At 40.7% G+C, this 22,508-nt stretch overlaps 3 protein-coding genes across 3 annotated transcripts; 1 reads left to right on the top strand and 2 right to left on the bottom strand.

Moving 5' to 3' along the window:
- Positions 1-17: 17 nt before the first annotated feature.
- On the bottom strand, positions 18-10,716 carry LOC112576335 (AP-3 complex subunit mu-1-like). Its single transcript, XM_025258701.1, is given in 14 exon segments — positions 18-1,843; positions 4,242-4,310; positions 5,502-5,552; positions 6,092-6,196; positions 6,198-6,251; positions 7,106-7,211; positions 7,695-7,768; positions 8,149-8,262; positions 8,664-8,823; positions 9,236-9,360; positions 9,642-9,754; positions 9,959-10,064; positions 10,350-10,428; positions 10,586-10,716. Coding segments are annotated over 14 exon segments (1,257 nt in total). The 5' UTR covers positions 10,621-10,716; the 3' UTR covers positions 18-1,777.
- A 1,219-nt stretch (positions 10,717-11,935) lies between these two features.
- On the top strand, positions 11,936-16,967 carry LOC112576336. Its single transcript, XM_025258703.1, has 2 exons — positions 11,936-12,620; positions 15,065-16,967. The coding sequence occupies exon 2, from the start codon at positions 15,462-15,464 to the stop codon at positions 16,563-16,565; it is 1,104 nt and encodes a 367-aa protein (XP_025114488.1). The 5' UTR covers positions 11,936-12,620; positions 15,065-15,461; the 3' UTR covers positions 16,566-16,967.
- Positions 16,968-17,108: 141 nt separating this feature from the next.
- LOC112576337 lies at positions 17,109-21,072 on the bottom strand. Its single transcript, XM_025258704.1, has 4 exons — positions 20,930-21,072; positions 19,449-19,892; positions 18,968-19,044; positions 17,109-18,042 (listed from the first exon to the last, which is right to left on the bottom strand). The coding sequence occupies exons 2-4, from the start codon at positions 19,816-19,818 to the stop codon at positions 17,830-17,832; spliced, it is 660 nt and encodes a 219-aa protein (XP_025114489.1). The 5' UTR covers positions 19,819-19,892; positions 20,930-21,072; the 3' UTR covers positions 17,109-17,829.
- Positions 21,073-22,508: the final 1,436 nt, after the last annotated feature.

The following is a 22,508-nucleotide window of genomic DNA, read 5'->3' as shown; positions in this document are numbered from 1 at the left end:
ATGGCTGAAATACGAGAGAGTAGTTGTTTTTTTTTTAATTACAGACTTTCAATTGATACTCGGAACAAAACAAAAAGAAAAGAAATAATCACTACATTGGTAAACCAGATATTTTCATGTTGCATGATCAAGGTTAAAATCATCTTCATCACCATTTACAAGGTAGTTTATATCAGGTAGGCACCCAAAGTTTCTGTTGCTTCCATAACATCAATGAATATGTTTCAGTACAATGCCATGTTTTAGAAAAGACAAAAATCAACTCAACAATATAGATTTCATGCTTCAAGAGTATATTGTTATTCATGTCATCAAAATTTGAGCATTGCAAAACTTCAAAGAATTACTGAACAAAATTTTATGAAAGCATATAAAATAAACAATGACAGTACCTTACAAACAAATAGGACTTTTAATATTCTTTAAGAAACTTATAGTAACTAAATTACAGCTCCTTTTAACAGACAGTTCAGAAAGACTTCAAGTGATTCAGCTGCAGTTTTGCATTTTTACTCTTGTGGACAAAAAATAGACTGGTTTAACACTAACTTACACATCAAAGCTTTCTTCCTCTAACGCCTCTCTTAGAGACCAGTACAAATGGTAAATTTCAAACATATCTACTGAGATCATACTTGTGATATCACTATGCTGGACAGATAACTTTGTATCAGCAAAACAGATGACAGATAATTAGGTGCAGCCAATGTTCTAAAATCAAACAACCTTCTTCACTGCAAACATTTTGCTAAGAATATATGCATGCACCGGATAAACAGAAGGCAGTTACCTGCTCAAATTGTGGGACTCGGCATCTTACAGAAAGCTAAAGTCATTTGAATAAAACTTTTGCCCTCAGCTCAGGCTGGTCATGGTGCAGCACACAAAAGTAGCCTAGTCCTCACAAAACACATGCAGTGAATATCACTGAGCTTCCTGGATACTTGAAAGTGTACAGCTTGACAATATTAAAAAAATTTAAAAAAAGAATGGGAAGACTCTAAAACCCCCTTAAATCCCTACACAAGATTTGGAAAAAAGAGGAGGAATAACTTACTGAAAGACTTTTCATCATTTTCATAGAATCCACTACAAATGAGGAAAATGAACAGAGGGCGATATTGGCATAAATTAATGATTCTGGCACTGTACAGGTTGCCCCTTCCATTGATATATTGTAATTATGTAATCATGACATGCACGTTCCAAACTGCTGTCACTTTTAATGTGCCTTTAGTGTTAGCAGTGAATGTGTTCAGATGCTACGATGTAATGAATCTCAGACCACTGAATCTTTGTAATTGGCTAACACAGGCTTTTTCATAACTCAACAAACAATGAACAAAACATGAACATTTCGTTCCTTCCTTTCTTCCATCTCTCCCCCCACCGTCTTTCTTATTCTTGATGGCCTCCTTTCCATTGACAGCAAGCACTTTACATCACAGCTTAACACTTAATATCCACATTCAATACTGAAGCTATAATCAAAATTTCTTAATTTAAACTGCTTCAATCCATGCTATAATTTGGCTGCATGACTTGAAGCTTCAGCACAGTTCAGTTCAGAAGAGGTATACTGCTTCTGACAGAATCATGAACTCTGTGAGTCATAATTTACCACCAGCTGATGCACAACAATGTGCAAACCTTTTTACTTTTTTCCCAAAGAAGACATTCCATACATGTCCTTTCCAAAGATAATTGTTCTCACCAATTTATGTTTGCCACAAATTTAAATCACTATTTTTTCCTGCTCAGGATGTAGACATCACTATTAGGTCCGCACCTGAAACTTGCCAGCACGGGTAACGTACTTCACCCCTTTGAAAGGCTTGTACTTCTGTAATGAAAAATATAGTCCAGTTACCATAAAGCTGCCAAGTCAGGCACAAGCAATTTTCAACACTCAGGCTGCTTCAACATCAATCTTTTTTTTTTAACTCATTCCCCTCTACAAATAAAATCAAAAGTAAACTGCACATGTGCAGTTGCAAAAAGGAAATAAGGTTTACCACACCAAGTAAATGACCAATCCAAATGCCAGATCAGAGAAATATACAATGAATACCGACCAAGTGATAGTTATCAAAAAGAAGTTAAAAATAAGCACAAGTATACCAGTTGTCTAAAATGTATAGAACATGAAAAAATATCAAGAATGCTGAAATTACAACAAAGATTCTCAAAAATTATCAGAAACATAGACATTGCAATGATGGTGCTACAGAAAAAATCCGTCAATCAAATGAGAAAATTTCTCAGTGACTCTCCTTAGTAACAAACCCCAAAACAAGCTCAAACAATGAATGAAGTGCATTCCACTGTTTCCACATTTGACGATATGATTAGTTTTAAAGAACAATGTGCAGCACAGTGGTCAGTTCAAATGGTCCAAAATTTATGGAAGGAAATGAATACCACTTTTTGGTTAATTTGTTGGACACAGGAGCTCAAACCAAATTTTCTTACTATGGCTGCTCTATGTAATTGCTGATGAGCAATGACAATTTACTAACTTAATCTGTGTGTTGTAACCCAGGCTGTAGAAAGGTCAGGATGTATAGACATTTCACCATAAATGCCATATTTGTCTCACAAAGTTTCATGTGCTATAGATTTATGCTACGGAAGTTGAACACTAAGCATCAGCTGTTTCAGGTCATGCTCTGTTCACTTATTGTGAGCAATAATGAATTCCTTTGTTCAGGAAGATTAGATGGCATCTATTATATTTTTATTACTACCTTGCCCATAATGCATGCCTTGACACCTTCTCCCTTGACATCATGAGATTCTACCATCAAAACAGGACAGTATATAGCAGTTTTAATTAGCATTTAACCAGTATATAGCAGTTTTAACTAGCATTTAACTAGTATATACCAGTTTTAACAAGAGAGGCCTCTGCTTATGCTATAGCAATTTTATTATTGTTAGACTTATATAGATATATTTGTGCTTTCAGTGCAGTTATGTATAGATGGCTGTGCATGGCTGGCAAATAAGTGGGTGACGTTTTGGTATTTTCAACATATCTACATGTTACTTTGTGAGTGCACATATGAATGAGCCTGAAGTTGTCATGCACACATTTATACATATATGTGCATGCAATCATTCACACTCTCACACACATATATAAATAATCCTGAAATTAATGTCAAGATTTTTCCTGGTCAAACACTTGGGTTTTGGAAACAGTGAGGCCAAGCAGCAGCAAAGTGCACTAAAAGCATGCACAATGGCTAGCAGGTAAAGGTAAGGTATGCTGTGATCTTGCTTTTGCATTGTGCTTCGAGTAAAAAATATAGATATATATGGTCTTATCACACACACTTTTGACACAACAATCTGCCACACTGAGGAAAGATGTGGACACAGGACACCTATCTACCTTCATATACTAAAGGGGTACACTCCTCTTCCTCTAAAGTATTTTCAAATAAGTTGACAATTTAGCTTGCACTGCCACATTTTTAGAGGCTTGCATTCTTTATCCTCAACACCACAAAACTTTTAGATGCTATTAACTTATTTGCATTTTCATATAATTTTCAAGGAAGTCATCAGCAGACCATGCACTAAAAGCCAGGAAAAGTTAAACACTATGATCCAAACTACAGGGCATTCCTCTTAGAGACTGGTTTATAAATATGCTTCATTGATATGCTGCTCATTATGTCCTGTTTGAATTGAATTTGATTGCACTGAGATGGGTATAAATGAATTCCAGAACTAAATTAAATTATGGTTTAATATAATCTGAAAGACATTTGATGGCGCTAGACTATGCACATTCATGTTAGTGAGAACCCATCAATAACCCGACATGCCCATGCCAATATTGCCTTCGCTTACCTGCCAATTGGAGTAATCCTGGGTAAAGTTAAGTTGTTACTTACCGTTGAATCAGATGCTCCCTGGTGATACAATGCCCTCATTTTAAAGCATGCTGATATCACAAGCTAATATCCGTCATGCATGCATGCATCCAGCCATGCACTACCTACACACACATATTTACACACACACCCCATCCCCCCAACACAGAACATTCTCCTTACAAACATTTCTTCGAGAAACAAGTCACTATTCTGTCACATTAAAAGCATTTTTTAGGTTAATAAAGGTCACACTTAAGACTTAATGTATGACTTGCACCATCCATTTACAGGTACAAGTATAGATGTAAATAAATATGGACAGCCTGACAGCAAAATAAAGTTCATAGGACTTACCTCGCCATACATGTCAAGGCGGTTTACTTTCAGCCCAGACACAGCCATCTGGTTTATTGTAAACATCACCTGAAGACACGGATCTTAAGCATTACTCAATCTCTCTATTTCAGCGTGAGACCCAACATGTATATTTCTCGAAACTCCCTTAAAATTAGAACAAATGCAGATAATTTATAAAGCAACGTTCTAAGAATGTGTGTGTGGGCGTGCATCAACATATTCTTTACTTAAATAATAAGGGAATTTATATAATGCATTTCCCTATGTAACAGAAGGCTTAATGCCCTTTTAAAAAGACAAGTGCACAAATAAATACAGATGTATAATTTATATAATACAGATGCAGAGCAGAACAGGTCAGTAAACAAACTGATAGACCCAGAAACAGACATAAGCATAAGACAGAAAAACCCGCACAAGAAATATGCCAGGGAAGCTCAGCATGGAAATAAAGGACTTACAGACACTGGGAGTGAAAAATGGAAAATGGTGAGTTTAAGGTTGCATGTAGAACCAGAGGAAATTACAAAGCAGTTACAGTCACACAGAATAAAAGACTTCAAGTGGTAAAGCATGTTCCAACAGCAACTGAGAATGCAAAGCAGATGGCTTGTCACTGCCAGCTTCATAATAATGAGTGGCACAACAGTCAAGAAGTTTCATGGAGCAATTACTGAAAAGCGATCTCAGATTTAAATCTATGCCACTGACGCATGAATCCAAAAGCAAAGCAGCAGCAAGATGGCATAGATGTGGCAGCGAAAACTGGTGATCAATCAAAAGAATCAGCATGGTGCAGGCACAAGATTACAGCAACTGATGCAACAGATGCACTGATCAATAGCAGACATAAAGCATGATGAAGATACATGGAGAAAAGACCAACAAATGTTGAGCAGTCACCCTCTAGCTAAGTCTAAGGGACATCACTCTCATCAACCATTTTATTGCTGCTCGTGTCATTTGCCTACAGGACATTAGCTTGTGCCAAATGGGATGGGAAAATGAAATATGCGTAAAAATAAAAGGTATAATTTAATTACTTTAAACTGCTCTTTTCTGGCATATATATATGACTTCACAGGTGTCAATCCAAACACAAAACCTTGCTATCACAAAGTGACAGTAACCAGGAACTCTTAAAAAACATCTAACTAGTGTTGGACTAAAATCACAAATACATGCATGCATGAACGTGTATTTCATGGCAGTATGTGTACAGGAATGCTGTTATGTTATTTGAGCAAGCATACTTACAGTTATCGTTGGGTTAGATTCCGGTACTGCCGCGCCTGTCTGCAAGCTTATCTGGAACACACCACCACCTATTATTTCACACATCGCCACCTATCATTTAATCAGTGTAAGAACTAAAGGAAGACAGAACAAATATGGACATTGGTACCTAAAATATAAAATTAACACATAAACCTAATTGTAAGCCTAAAGACAGAGACAATATTTTTTTGCTATAAAAGGTCTATAAAAGGACAATTTTGGTCTATCATCTGTCTAAATCTTCAAAAGATTAAAAGATCTTCAAAGGAGAAAAAAGCAAAACCCAGTCAGCTGTAGTTCACAACTCTTTTTGAAGTATTTCTTATAAAAATGACAAATATTGATTGCTTCTGCAAGGCAGTAGATAGCTGAAGATAGAGTGAATATATCACTGACAAACAGCTGATAATGACTCCCTTATGAAATTATTAGCAGCACAAACCTTGACCAAATATGGCCAACATCAAAATGGCAGAGCTATTCTTCCGCATCACTCCTTTTGTTTCCTTCTGTCTCCTCCCTTTTCTCCTCTCTCTCCCCAACCCCAACCAACTATCTACCACACTTACAGTTCCCTTGATGTTAGGCAGTTTGGAGGTGTCAATTTTCCCAATATCCCAAGTCATCAACTTTGAAACAGGGTCAAAGGAGTACTTCCCCTGGCTGGGGGTCAAAGTTAGCATTTAGGACAGTCTTAGGAAAGGGCACTTCTAGAACAACATTTTCCACCTGTAGATAAAGACAGCAGAAAAATAAGTTATTACACATTTGTTTTAAGACCATCGTATCAAGTACACTTTGATAATACACAAGATCTCACTGAATCATGATCAGATTTGTTATCATATCCTGGACTGCTCAACATCTCTGAGTACCTGCTCTTTTAGAAGTGAAAGTTAAACTGGTAGAGAATGACAGCTGGGTGCTAGGTCTTCTAAACACAGAGCATCCCTTAGAATTTAATGCCTCTATGGCTACAAGGCTACATGACCTTTACCTTTTCAATCTTGACAACATGAAATATGGCATAGTACATTCATTTTATTTTCTCAATCAGTGTTGCCATAATACTGAAAAAAAGACATATCTTATTAACTAAAATAGAAAATATGGCAAACCACCAAGGCAAAAATCACTCTGTACCGTGAATTTCAAATTTAAATTGTCGCATTTCTTTCATTACAATTCAAAACTAAATGTACTTTTGTGACAATAGTATAGTAAAAAGTTTACATAAAATTGACATTCTTTGCAAAGTACACCATAAAAACAAAAAAATAAGGAAGTGCACTGTGTTACTAAGGGTAACGGATGATGCGGTTAAATGACACAATAGTCACGCTGTGACCTAAAGATTTGGTAAGAAAACGTTTTATGCAAACGAACAGTTGGGTATTGATAAAATTAAAAGCTTGTGTTTAATCAATACTGGACTAATTAGTGTCTCTGCCGATTTAAATATCACTTTGCTGATATATGATGACTGTCAACCCTGACCACCTGACTTAAGCATGCGGCCCACAAGTGGTCCACAAACCACACTTTGAGAACCACTGATCTACACTTGAGACTAAAGTACTCACTGTCTTGCCCATAGTCTGTTTGGGGCAAACTGTCACATCAAAACGACCGCTGCTGCCTTCTCGGAAGCTGATGTTGTGCCTCAAGTACAATGGAATGGCTACCATGCTGTTGCATAAGTATCAAGTGACAAGGATTGTAATGTATTTTTTAGTTCAAAGAGGAGCATGCCCTTTTCTCTCCTTAATCTATTTTAAGGTCATTCAGCCTTATTAAACACTGTAATGTTGTTGCATTGCTTACTTAGAACTTTCAACAATTACAAATTGTTATAAATGTGCCATTTTCGTAATTCCTAGCTGTGCCTTTTGCTGTCCCCAACAAAATACTTTTTCTTTAGCTTCTTCCTAATTTTTTAACAAGTATTTTATTATTCGCTGATATTCCCCTCTCTTGATTCGCCATTCAAAAATGATACGCCCCTTCTTTCTGTTTCACACACTCACATATGTGCATGCATATCATTACACAAATTGCTTCTTTCCCTTTCTTAACCCATTTACTCTTAGGCACCTTCCCACAGAAAGAGAGTACACAGCATGTCACTATGAAAGAAGTGCATTTATGTCTAATGTGTGAACAGCAACCCACTTGTTGCTGCCGATATGGTAAGACATGAGACGGAAGTGACCATCTGGAGGCACAAAGGACAGGATCTTTTCTGACTAAAACAGGACATAACATGTGTCACGTAAGTTCAAATTTAAAAAATGTTGCATTTATAAAGAAAAGTCATGTTTCTTTAAGCATGACTGCATATGTATGATCTCACTTGAATGCAGAAATTTGAATAACATCTCTTGACCACAAGTTATTATACAGATCCATTTTTTCACATTAAGTATTATAATCACAGAGACACATATTAACCTTTACATACATTAACTAGTGAAAAATCAAACACATATCAATTCTACTCTTTTAAATCTTCACGTTGCACATTCTCACACATGAATACAGGGCTTGCTGCCTATCCTTGGTGGCTCAGCATGACACCATCCAACCCCTGCTCCCTCACATGAAAGCTGGATGCAAAAAGGCTTACCTCCCATCGCTTGAAGCGCACGCAAGGATGAAAACTGACATCATCTAGAAGCCTTGGATTGATGAATGTCAATGTCAAATCTGGCATACCACTCAGCTTAATAAGGCAGTCAATCTGTTTTTCACACACACACAACCTTTTTATGACTATTAACAGCTAAATGAAGCAGCACACACCCTGTGTATGGATCGTAGCAAATAGTAATTAAACAAACAAGATGCAATACTTTGGAGAGGTATCCCACTATTCAAAGGCATTCTTAAGTCTGCAAATGCAGGCGAGAGACCCAAAATAGAAAAAAAAAACATTATCCCTGCTTCATCTGATACATCAGCTTCATTATTATTATTACTTTATTATTATACTTACACATGCTTGAGTATGTTCATGCGCAAATAATCTAGAACTTATTTCTAGTGAGTACAAGAAAAAAATAGAATTATTTTTAATTATTATTATTATAAATATGTAAGAACACACATATATCTGCAGAGGTTAACAAATTGCTATCTTACATAGCCTTGGATCTCTGCAATGACTGTGGTGCCATTTTTATCAATAATTGCATCAATTTCCTCAATGACATCAAAGTATGCCTCATTATTGGTGTACTTGACACCTGTGCGGCGCCATGGAATGTTTGAAAGCTGGCCCGTTGGCAGGGTGGCTCCCACGCTGAAAGGTTAGCATCATTTAGTTCAAAATCAAAAACATTTGCTACTTGCACCTTACAGTTTATGACAACAACTGCTAACAACATGCTAACAATAATTTAAACAGGCATTTATCGCAGACATGTTTTCTATGACATCAATTCTCTCAATAGCCATTTTCCAGTCACCCGTGTACATGGTGCAGCAACTGTCTCCCTCACAACAATAAATGACTAGAATGAGGTGCTCATCACTGAGTTATAGTAATAAATGGATAGCTTTATCAGCTAGTCATAGAGTTAGGTCTGTTAGTCACAGTGCCATAACAATAAATGCCTAGATCAATGGTCTAGTCAGAGTGACATAACACTCCTCGGCATGCAGACCAGAAAGTCAGAACCATGCTACTCATATCACGTTTGTCACTGCTATACCTCGTTGACTTGCCAGTCACGGTGTCAGTGATGGTCCTCAGGAAGTTGGGAGGTTTTATCAGTTCCTTCAGAACATTCATCTCCATAGCCAGTGGAAAACCATTGTCCAGCATCTCATCCAGCAGCTGCAAATAGTGACTTAATAGAACTGGCTTGCTACAGATATTGACATGTTATTTAGATGACAGCATACTCTCACAAATGTATACACAGTGACAGAAGAAAGACTCTACTGATACACTACTAATACACTGCCTCTATTCAAAATATAATAGTGAACATTATTTTATGGGCTCAAATCATAAATGGCGATCATAATTAAAACAACAAATCATGCACTAGGTACAACAGGTATGTACTCACAAACACACACAGGTACATATCTTAATGTCACAAAATATTTTACCTCAAAGACAATTACATAGTGTTCCTTTAATATGGATTCAGTGCAGTCACCAAAGTAATCTTCAAATGTGTCACAGGCACGGTGCAAGAACTCCAGAACAAAGAGAGGAGGAACTAAGAAGAGAATGCAAGACATTTGCATATTAAAACCAAAGAAACTAAATGGAAAAATAAAAGATTAAATGTTTATTTGCATCTTGGTCTAGAAATGCAACAACAGGCATATTTTTATTACACACACACATATCTTATCAAACTGTGTATGTGAGAGAGAGGGAGACTACTTACTACCAAAATTTACAAACACAAACATATTACCTTCAGTTGTCACCACAGCTACAAAATGCAAGTTGTTACGGAAAGTGTTGATGAGGTAGTGATGGGGTGTTGAGATGATTGGGGAAATATCTTCTGGATTAGATGCCTGAAAAAAAAAATAAATAAAACCTTCACTGAGACAAACGTATGGTAAAATAAAATAAATACGAAAATTTGATGACAGGAATGCTTTTCTCGGAATTCACAACTCTGAACAACATAGGAAAACAAAGTCTTGTCAGATCTAGACGTCAAGCAGGAGTACATATGAAGTACATTCTCAGAGAGATTTTGAGTCAACTCATCAACCATCACCGGTATGATTCAAGAAACACATATATAAACACACACAAACACTGCATGGGGTATCCAAAGAGTAAACATGACTTACCTTACTTTGTGCCTCAAAAAAATAATCGCATATGGATTTATTGATGACACTTCTCCAGTGTTTTTCCATAAAAACATCTCTGAAAAAAGACACATTATCATCATTGGGTTTAATATTTCGAAACAGGACTGAAGACAAGTTCCTGTAGTAAGACCACATTTAAAATATAATTTTTGCAATTTCATACATGAAATTTTTTGTATTTTAAGTGTGATATGTAATAAGCTTCATAATACCCGGTGTTGTTGATGATAAACAGACTATGGATCATCTTGAAAGCAGGCGGCCACCGGAACGTCTGCTATAATTGACCGGAAGTGCGTGTCACGAGGGATGTAAGGGAGGCCACTCTGCAGCTACTTTGTCGGGGAGTAATTCTGTCTGATTTCTCTTTCAAGCATGGACATTTAAAAACGTTTGCCCAAAGGAAGCGTAAATAATATCAGATATAAAAAGACGATCAAAGAACGGTAAGAATACAATGGGTGATTGCGAGACAAAGAGACCTGTATAAATATCGTGAAAAGCTTTGCATAACTGCTTATTCTGTTTCCCAAAGAATTTATGCCCCACCACACACACGCTTCATTTTAGTCCTTTCTGTCGCTTGACGGTGGATCAGAGTCTCTTTGGACCAACAAAAGTGTCTAGGTGATCTGTGTCACACCCACCATCGCTGGAAAGAGCTTACCTACATGGTTGTTAATATATAGAGCACCGTGCTCCTGGACGTACAGTGCCTCGAAGGCATTTTGGTGTGATGAATGACTTCATCCTCTTGTGGTCACTGCTTTGTTGCCCAGATTTTCCAGAACAGTGTGGTAAGAGTCTTCACTATATCTTTTCTTATCACCTTTGATGAACTCCGCTGGGACATTGTCCACACCAGGGACCATCCTCCCTTCAGGCTCCGAATAACCCGCTCAACCTCTACCCATAGGACTTACAGGTCTTCTGGGTCTGCATTCGTCTCCTGGTCGTCCTGGAGGATGTTTCGGAACTGTTATCAGCTGAAAGCTGTAAAGGTCGTTGCAGTTCTCTGTTCAACGCCGGCCTAGTACAGCCTTGTCATCCGAAAACAGACAACCTTTGCTGTCCTTGATCGCGAAGATTTTCTGCTGTCCTTCATTGATGAAGGTCTTGAGTAGGCGGTAGGTAGTGAGATTAATGAGGGAAGCCTATGGCCACACACACGTATCACGCATTTGCTCACCCGTATCTCACTCAGAGAGCAGGTAAAAGAGAGAGAGAGATCCAATTCTCAGTCACTAAGGAGACCTAAACACAATTACAAGAGACTATAAACAGTATAAACAGTAGCAATTGCTCCCAGCGCCATTCAAGATTCGTACATCGCTTTTGAAAAGAAATGCTTTTAAGATAAGATAAGAGAATACTTTATTTATCCCAGAGGGCAATTCAGTTGCAGCTCGATTAAAATTCGTACACAACAAAACAATCTTTGGATTTTTATTCGGCTCTTTTCTCTAATCGTTTGAAAGAAACTTTGTCTGTATTGGCTTGGAAATTCCCAATGTCCATGTTTCCAGCTGAGACTGATTCATGTCCTGCGCAAATCGTCTCAAGAACAGTTTGAATGGCCGCGCATATGCTCTTGAGTGAGAGATCGAAGAACGAAGTGGGTTGTGAGGTGTCCCGTGTCCTGGAGGAGTTGTGTTTGTCGAGGGGGGAAGCACTCGGTTGCAACATAGAGGCGACGCAGGTAGGGGAGCTCCCTCTGTTTTTACAAGGGTGTTTGTGTCGGGTGCATGATTATTGCAATGCTTTGGGTACCTCGAGAAGTTGGGTTGCAGGGGGGATCCTGGCGCTTCTAATGACGGGGCTGCACCGTTCGCCAGCCACGATCAAGTACCCGTCACTTGTTGCCAGGAGCCTTGACAAGGCGGGTGGCCAGGCGTGACAAAAAAGGGGTGGTTGGGTAGCGCTGGAAACGGGTGGCAGCACAAGCTTAACCTGCGTACATGGAGAAGCATTTCATCTGAGACCGCTCACCTGAGAAAATGACTGAAAGACACAGGTGAGTCGGATCTTGTGCGCCATCGATGATGACTGCTTATTCGGGGAGTTCGTTGCTATGGGAACAGTCTGCCGCTTCTTAACCGTGTTCGTGTATGGTTATGTCGGGAAGAAAGGTGTTTTAAGTGGCCAGAAACCTTAAAACTCTTCTTTCTAAGTGAAGAAGACATTCTAGCATGCCCTGCTATAGCCATGCTCCAGGTGTCAGTTGTCTACCACCGAATATACTGGCAGGTGAGTAATTTTGTGATTCAGGTGTGCAGATGGTGTCTCGTGCCTCTAATACAGCAACGTTTGTCAACAACGATACTTATGAAGATGATGTCGCAGTCTTTCTTGAAGCTTTCAAGCGTCGTTAAGAACAGCTACACTATTTTTTTTAATTAACCCCAGGTGTAACGCTTATCAGTTAAAAACACTCCCTCCTCTGCATTGGACCTAGCTCTTAGTGCAATTTTATTTACTTATTTTCGAGGTCTTAATACGTCAGGCGATGTAACTCTTCGCTTTACTTGACTCGACGAGGAGGCGAAGGAAAGGTGATCTGAATAAATCGTCTTGTGTGTGTGTGTGTGTTCGTGCATGAGTGTGTGTTTTCATTACTCTGTGTGTGAGAGTAAGAATTTCATACTTAACTGCATTAGAGAGAGAATGTGTGTGTTTTCGTGCTTGTGTATATATGAGAAATCATAAAATAATAAAAGTGTACACAAGTTATTAGTGCTTGCGTGCCGTTGCCGACCCGTAACACTCAGACAGCCTTAAAACACAACGACACAGTTACGAGTGTCACCCGATATCCGTTCGTAAATCGACACATGATTAAAAAAAAAAAAAGTCCGTCCGGTCTTGCCGCTACCTACCCGAGTGCCAGACCCCCGCCATGTCAACTAACATTGATTTGCGGTCATCGTCTCACGGTCCATGTCATCGCAGATTAGGGGACAAGACTTCACAGTTGTCGGGTGAGCACCGTTCGATCGCCTGTCAGGAAGATTGCCAAGCGTGACGCATGCTTCATGGTTCATGGGATCTTCTTGGGTTCCGGGTGGATGAGATCAAGGTAGAGAAATTTGAAAGAGAGAGAGCGGAGAGAGAGAGAGAGAAAACAGTCTATTTTCCCGTTTTTGCTACTGAATATTCACGCTTGTGTGTTAGCATGTGTGTGTGTGAGTGTGTGAAAGAAAGAATGCAGCACAGACACAAAGAAAGCAATTTAGGGAACGCATGGCAAGAAAAAAGGTTGGCGGGGATTGGCATGAATGGCTGGTGTTGATTAGCGAGGCCATGCGGAAGTGACTCGGGTATACAATTAACAAGTCGAAGTCTATTAGCACGGTCCTGTGCACTTTGGACACGTGATAGGGCTCCGGCGCAGACATGACGGCTGGAGTCTGCGTATCTTATCCCCCAACCTTTTTTTGTTGTTGCTTACTAATTTATTTTAGCTGGTTAGTTTCTCTTTTTCTTTCCTGCCTTGTGGAGAAATGATTTACACCTACTGTTGCGATACCAGGCTCCTCTCTGGTAAGATATTCATCAGTGACAGTTCTCCCCTCAGTTATGGTGTAACTTTGATCGAGAACAACTGTCTCCTCAGACGAGTCTTCTCCATCAAACAGTTTCTGGGACCATCAAACATGATGGGGTTGATGCCATCAACTTGTTCCTTTAATGAACAGTTGTGGAGCGTGGCTCAAGGACTGCAGTCATTCCCAAGTCTTTGTGGCGATATCCGAGTACAGTGATTCTGTATGGTATGATTCCCCTTTATCATCCCACAACCGTACTCAAGCTGTGGTTCACACGGGCGCCTGCATCAGGATATTGCCGTTGTTTGTCTGACGCGCACCAAGGCGTCAAAAAAAAAAAAAAAAAACCAAAACCTGACGCCGAGGACAAAGTGCTAATTATATCTTCCATTAATACGAATGACGCTCAGACACGAACCAATCTAAGAAGCAGCCTGAGGATAGGTTCTTTGTTGCAACATACTTGCCTACCTTGATCTCATCCACCCGGAACCCAAGATGATTCCCTCAGTATTTTTTTTTTCAAGTTTTAAGTCTCATGTTTGATTAGAACTCAGCTGGTCGAGAATCATATAACTCTGAGAGCTACCAGGCCATTAGTCATCTACACTGGTTGTCTCATTTATCGAGGGTTTAACCCAGACAAAATATGTGTCCTGATTGCAAGCGCAATATGGACTCAGCGCTTCACACTAATTTTCAGCTGACAATGATTCTATGGCGGTATCAGAGGTTAGGGGTTAAACAATATAGCTCTGACCACATGACCAGGTCGCTCAGCAGAAGGGAAATCATTGGCGCGCATGCAAAAAGTAACATGTGAAAGGTGTTTAAAAACAGTGGGAACATGTAGCGAGTTGTGCTCACTAACCTATGAGATAAAATAATTATGGAAAGAAAGCAGATCGGTGTGCAACTTGTTTGGTTTTTAAACATTAATTTGAGTAAAGAGAATCTTTTATTTACAATTTAGAAATTTTGACCTGGATGTTAGCGTGTAAGGTGTGTGTGTGTGTGTGTGAATGCGTGTTGAGTTTGTGTACGCAATGTTTATCTGCTTGCGTGCTTGAGAGAAAGTGAGGAGGGGGGCAATGGTGTGTATGACATTGCACTCACATCGCTTTTCACTTCTTTTTTTTTTTCCAGCCTGTCCCCGGACATTTCTGACTTCCTTGATTATTTTTATGTTCTCACGGGACTAAGAAGTTGAGACATCAATTAAAATGGCGTCGTTGTGCATTGTAAATCATCTCTACCTCCCTGTCTTACAGAAGAAATCTGCTTTGTGTCGTCACGGAACACTGTTTCTATAACCGAAATCAACGGACCTGTCCGAAACTCTACGTCACTAACACAGACTTATGACGTAGTTTCTGGATGCCCCGCGAGCCTTGTCGGAACCACAGACCGTGCGAAGGCGAAGCCATAGTGCTGACGGACAAACAACCACAAGCAATAAAGGCGAGAGGTTGGAGGTGCGGAAGGATACGGTTACTATATCTATCTCAGGGTATCTATCTCAGAGTGATCCCAGGGGCTGCAGATGTCGCTGCTGCTGCTGAAGACACGTGACCTGAGCTGGCAGGACCACACGGTCAACACGGAGGCCATGCTGACGCCTGCGCGCTGCGGTCTGCTGCTCAACAAGCACAAGGCGCTCAACGCCAAGTGCGCCGCCGCGCAGCACGTGTACGACCGGCAGCGCGAGCAGTGCCTGAAGGACTTCCGTACTTCGCGCCGCCTCCTGGACCGTCAACGCCAACGGCTGCTTAGAGCCAAACGCGAGGCGTACGCGAGCAGCCTCCTCCATTCGCCTCACCAGCCTTTGTCAGCCACCTCTGAACCATCCATCGCATCCGGGCAACTCGGAATTCGTCGGGCTCTCGGCGATCGCAGCGTCTCCGCCCCGGGTTCGCTTCAACACTGCCCCAAGCAGGGGACGCGATCCCGTATCAAAGGGACGCAACCCCGGTTGCAGTTTCTGTCGAACGCCTTCCTCACCGACGGGGATAGTGAGGCTGAGGCATCTATCTCGAGTGAGGGGGATAGCGTCAGCACCGGGGGAGACGCCACCCTCGAGCAGCTGCAAAGTGGAGTCGCCGACATGCTTTCAGCGCCGGTCCGACGTGCGTCGCGCGTGCAGTGCTGGGGTGCGGGTGCTGACGGTGCACGACGATCGCTCGGAGTGAAGTTCACGGAGCGCAGCGTCAACAGCCAAACCGCTGACACCAGCAACGACAAAGACGACGACCAGCCCCGGCTGACTTTAGACGCCCGCGTACGAGCTTTCATCGCTGACGTCAGAACCTTCAACGCCCGCCCGCCCGATGACCTCTGGCGGAGGATTGGTCGCGATGACGAGGAAGACGAGCGTCGAGATATTTCACGTAACCAAGCAACAGTGGAGAAGCCTCAGAAGCGGCAGAACCATCTCAGCCTGTGGCAGGTGGATGGGCACGCCAGCATCTTGGCCGCCTTTGACGGCTTCTGCGAGAGAGGAAGCCCGGAAGAGCTGACCCGCGCCATGCGCCTAGCTTCCAGGTTAAAGGTCAATGCGCTATCTCTGCACAACCAGCCAATCGTGACCAGTATGGCCGACTTCCGTACGTCACGGGTGTACCAGTCCCTAGTCGACAGCAGGGACTAAGCTTTATCCAATGTGCCCCACAGGGCTTTTAAATATACAATAAGTTTACTGTTCTTCGAATTTACAGAAAACTGTTTGTGTCACGGCTACGATCAACGTATCATAAAAAATGCACTCTGCAGCATCAGGCATTGAAATAACAGTTGGCGGAAAAAATTATCACTGTTGCAAAATTTGCGTTAATTTATACAACAAAGCTGTGACAATAAATGTAACAAAAAACTATTTTTATTACAAGAACGAATCCTTGCAAAATCATAAAAATGTGAAGTGATTCGCCTACTGCCTTGACATTTCACCGTGATGTGCTTGCCAAATGCACACATATATATATCGATATATTACAATAAAAAAGACAACTTTTATCCAGTATTTACGACCAGCTCTACACACACACACACACACACACACAAAAAAGAAAAAAAGAAAGAGGGTTAGCAGAAGTCTGTATAATATTTAATTACTTATGAGTCAATAACATGCATTTTACAAACACCAAGATATAGGTCAGTTAGTTAAATGCTGTTTTAAACTAGTTATCTATTTTTTTTTTTAAAAAAAGACCATCACAGCTATTAAATTGGAATTATGGTTGTGCTGATTAATAATATGTTGTTCATGCGTACAGCTACGGTTCACAGAAGTGACACCGACTTCATTCTCTCAGACCGCTCCATCCTTCCTGTCCAGTCCCCCTCACTAGAAGAATGAAGTTGATACTAGCGGTCGACGAAAGTTCTCTCTGCCAATCAAAGATGGAGGAGCCAGACACGGGCAGACCGTGCGGGACTTTTTCCCGTATAAAACAGACTACATCATGTTTCCCTTTCATCGCTTCTCTGTGTTTCTACTACCCACCACCTAAAATTATTTCTTCGGCGACAGCAGGCAATCGTGAAAGCGGCTTGGTCCGACTCGAAACTTCTGTGATTCAAATCACTCTTTCTCCATGTCACTGAAGCTCGTAAGGGACGCTCACAGTGAAAAATGATTAAAGCTGATTAAAGCACGTACGTTCGACATCCTCCACACCTCCACCCCCACCTCCACACACACACACACATACATACACACTCAATTTTCACAGGTCGGTCTGTGCACGGCGCTAGACTGTTAAATGCTGATTGGATGCTGTCATAGTTATCATTGGATGCTGGCTGAACAAAAGACCCTCCCTCATTTTAGGTTGTGTGTGTTTGTAGGTGTGTTTTTAGTTATTTTAGGTGATGTAAGCAGTACACTCCGACAGGACATATCTCATGTCTTATGATTTCTTTAGGGAGGTATTCGGTTTGGCTGTGGTCTGAGCCGTCACGGGCAGGTAGCAGCGCTGCTCGAGGATCTTGGGGTGGCAGTCGATGGAGAGCTTCACAGTGTTGCTGGAGTTGAAACCGGCAGGAGGCAGGTCGTTTGAGAAGATGAAGAACCAGCAGTAAAATTCGTCGTTGTCGCAGCAAACCACTTCGCGGAAAGTCACCTGGCGGTCCAGAGACATGTGCATCGCTAGAGGGCGTTAGTAAGAGATGACTGTAGATGACAGGTTCACTACAAGAGAATAGTGACAGGACCAGTCAGGCAGAAACAGAGTGTGTTCGCAGAACGAAGTGCCAGTGTTCTATCAGTGTCAGAGTTTCTAATAAAGCCGCATAAAGGTTTTGTTGGTGTTTGAGCAATGTCAGTGTTCTGAACAAATAGATCAGTGTTGTGATAAATCAGTGTTAGTGTTCTGACAAAGCAGAATAAATGTCTTGACAAAGCAGTATCAGTGTTATGACAAAGTATTACAAAAATAAGGTTTCGGCAAAGCAGCACCGGTGTTCAAGTTATGCTATGCCACCAAAGAGGATACTTTGGTTATACTTTTCCAACAAAGCAGTATCGAGAATGGTAAGCCCTTTGTTGTGGACCTTCTACTGGCTAAATTCCTTGAATGGTAGAAATACGATCAACTAGACACGCTGCTGTTCGATTAATTGACATAATGATTAATGGGTTACACAATTGTTGTCATTTTCAAGAAGAACTGAGCCTGTCAACAACAAAACATAAATAAATAAAATGAAGAAGAAGCACAAGAAAAGTGTCTAAAGGGTAGATGATTAGATCTGTAAATAATGAAAGAAATTGAATGGGAAGATGAAAATGATAATAAGTCGAGGTCGTTCCCTGACCTTTGTCATGTCGTTGGAAAGTGAGATGTTAGAGACCTCACTTTTCTAGAGGCCAACTCTATGCGAGGGCTTAGAGATCTCACTTTACTCGGGGCCAGCTTCTGGAGGGCGGTGTCCCCCTCCCCGTCTCACCTTTCCCAACCCTCTATAGTCTATAGAGTCAGGTACGCATTCCCGCCAGGTGAGTCGACTGGCGATGAAAGTAAGAAAGGCATAACGAAAGATACTTACCGTTAAACTTACACTGTATGTTCCGTCTTGATTGTTGACTCTGTTCCCCACAGCTTTGATGTCTCGACCTGAGCAGTCTATAAAATAAAAGCATCATCTGATATTCATAATGTGTACATTTGTGTGAACGAGTGAGGGCTTTTAAGATGTCCAGGACGGCTAGGGGGATAAAGAAGTACGCTGATGTACGGGTAATGGATGCCTTGGTGGACTGCCAGCAAGAAGGAAAGTAAAGATGACAGATGCCTAGATATGTTGGGAAAAAACTGTTCTTTAAGTTTGAGTTTTTACTGTAAGCAATGATGACTGCACCAGACTGCAAAACGGACTTAGGTTAACCTCAGAGAAGCTTAAAGTAGCACCAAAAATGGAATGAAAGGATAGGGTAGAGTCAGTACTCGTGTGCGCGTAAAGCAGGGTGATCGTGTGCAGAGAAGCTGGTGGGACAGACAAGGTGCGTGTGATGCGCGGGTGGACTCACTCTTCGGGTTGCTCTCGTAGCAGCGAATTCCATTCGGGTGTGCGACAAGCTCGCGCGGGTAGCCCTCCTCGTTCGTGGACTGTGGGTGGAACGCGGCCATGCGGACTGGCAGACTTTTCTGGTACAGCCATAGGTGGTACACCGAGTTACTCAAGCCCACCATCACTTTGAGGTTGCACTTGATGGTGACCGTCTCGCCATACTTCACACTGGTGGGATTCACTGTCACAGTGCGTTCCAGCACCAAGGTGCGGTTCACCTCTGTCATATTCCCAAAGTTGTTTTGCGCTCTGGTCACGTGATGACCAGTATGCAGCAGTAGCAGCAACGCTGACGTGGCCAGTCGCCAGACAACGGGTAGGTAGTGCATTTTATTTTCACTCCTTCAATGGGATTTTCGAGACATGTGTCGACCTTTCTAAGATCGTTATGCCGATGTCAAACCTCAATAAAGAGAGAAATGAAAAAAAAATACAATTTACTAGTGTTTGGTTTTATGGGTGTTAAATTGTGTGAAATAGTAGTTTCGTCAACGGTTGGTTGGTTGGTGGGTTGGTGGGTTGGTTAATTGTGCGAAATGGTTGGTTGGTTGGTTGTTTGGTTCTGTGTCCTAAACAGTGATATTTTTCGGCTGAATAAGTTGCATGAAATATATTAATCAGTAGTTAGTTGAGTTTTACGTTGTGCCAGCATCTAAGGATATATAACAGCAACATTTCTCCATAAGTAAGGAGACAAGATAAACAACAGTCACAAAAATAACAAAAGCAATAAGAAAAAGAATAACAAAAACAGCAAAGAAAAGAACGAAAACATTAACAAGAGTAAAAACAAAAACAAGAAAAGTATAAAAACAAGAAGAGAAACAAAATCAACAAATGACGCAAATCAGGAAGAAGAACAAAACTATCAAAATCAAGAACATCGAAGAATAGCGACAACACGAAAAACAATAAAGAAAAGAGCAAGAACAAGATGAAGAACAACATGAAGAACAAAAGCATCAACAAGAAGAGCAGGAACAACAAAAATAAGAAGACCAAGCAAGAAAGCGAAGAGCAAGAGCAGCAAGAACAAAAGCAATAAAAAACAACAGCAGAAACAAAAACAAACAAGAACAAAACACAAAAATCACGAAGAGCATGAACAACAAAATCTATTATCGAGGAAGAAAATAGACCAACAAGAAAAGAACATGAATAACAAATACACAGCTATATATATATATAAAACAAAACAAAAAAAAAGCAACAACAAAAAGAATGTTTTGATGGAATCTTGAAATGCATATTAACGTGCATTGTACGATGCCTAAGAGGGGACACATCGGTTCATTTGACGCAGAAGTTAAAAATAAATATAGCAATGAAATTCCTGAAGTTAGTGATAATCAAACACAAAGCGTGTTATTTAAAGGGAAGGACAAAAAAAAGAAAGAAAGAAAAGAACCTTGGTAAATAACAGAATCAACGGATACCCACTTCTACCAATCCAAGAAAGTGCAAGACGACTTCATACTTTTGCTGCAGTCGACAGTTGCTGAGCAATGTTTCTGTGTTTCCGTTTGAATGTTCAACGATCTGTCATTGCTAACGTGGGAGATAAGGTGACTGCGTCACGTGGTGTCATTTAGAGATGAGATTATATCCTAGATTATTACAACAGTTGTTGTTTTGTTTTGTTGTTTGCTTTTGGTTTTTTGTCTTCTTTTGTATTTTATTTATGTATTTTTGGTAGTTTCTTCACAACTTCAACGGATTTCCCACCCCTGTCATTTGTCTCATGCCTGACCGAAATAGCGATTTGGTCTGGCGTTGCATTGTCGCAGTTTGTAAGGGAAGCTACTCCTTGCATACTGCTAAACGACTTTGCAAACAGTGATTCCGTCCCTTTGCCCTCTGTCCTGGTGATGTAAGGGTGAAGTGCTCTTCATCAGGGCCCGTAGCTATGCAGAATAACGACAGTTATCGGCTGGGATGAAGGTGGCTCGAGCTAGAGATCTTACTTCTCTTTTTTTATAATGCAGTGATCGTAGAAGTTAAAGGAAGGGTATTTATTTTATTTACTCACATACATTATTGAATTCATAGGGCTGTTTGGTTGAAGACGCTGTTGAGATTGGAACCAGTGTTTACAATTTCGATTAACCCCTGCGGTGGACAGAATTTGGTTTGATATTTGTATTAATTTTTCTTTTGTCGTTCTTATTGTTGTTGCTCCTCTGACTGCGTTATTTCCGTCTTAACGTTTTAAAGCGTCAAGAAAAAAGAAATTTCAAGTCAACTAACAAACTCGAAGAGTTTCGCTCCAGAAGTCAAAGTGAGTGCACTCGAAGTCACGTGACTATGCCACCTGACATCGCAGCTTACGGCTTACAGATAGTATCATCCGTGGTCCACTATGCAGATTTGAACTAGCAGAAGAAGCCCATCGCTTGTCTTCCGACTTCTGAAAGCTCGACAAATATATTCTTAACACATTTTGGATTGAATGAATAAAAGCAGGAAGACGGGATCGGAAGGTTGGGGGGGGGGGGGGGGTCTGAGGATCTGAGCAACAGGGAAAGTGAAGCACCGCGAGATAACAAATGGAGCCTCGATGGTTGTCTTCGTGGAACTCGACCAAATGGAGGCAGGAGGATTGATAGAGAGTTGGTGTAGGACAGACAGCAAGACTATCCTGTTGCTGAGAATAAACTACTTGGCAAAGATGGCTGAACTGTTGCCTTCTTGTCTTTGTCTTTGTCGAGTTGCTTCCCTTGTACAGTTAATAATTAGTATGTTGTTGTCACACTGTTGTTGCTACCGTAGTTGTTGTTGTTATTGTCAATTGCTTCAAATGCACTCACAAAGAATACACAGAAAAGGTCACTGAAGTTATGTATGTGTTCATGTATGTGTGCGCGCGTGCTTGTGGGGTCACCACTTACAATAAGCTCACACGACTTTTATTTTAAAGAAAACATAAAGTTGGGTATTGAAAAAAAATGTGTTTGTACAAGTGCATGTGTTTTTACTGTAGGTGCATGTATGTATGCGTTCATGTTTATGTGAGCGTGCA

This window comes from Pomacea canaliculata, linkage group LG11 (assembly GCF_003073045.1).
Source record: "Pomacea canaliculata isolate SZHN2017 linkage group LG11, ASM307304v1, whole genome shotgun sequence".
Taxonomy (NCBI): Eukaryota; Metazoa; Mollusca; class Gastropoda; order Architaenioglossa; family Ampullariidae; genus Pomacea; species Pomacea canaliculata.
This window is presented reverse-complemented; position numbering and strand designations above follow the sequence as displayed.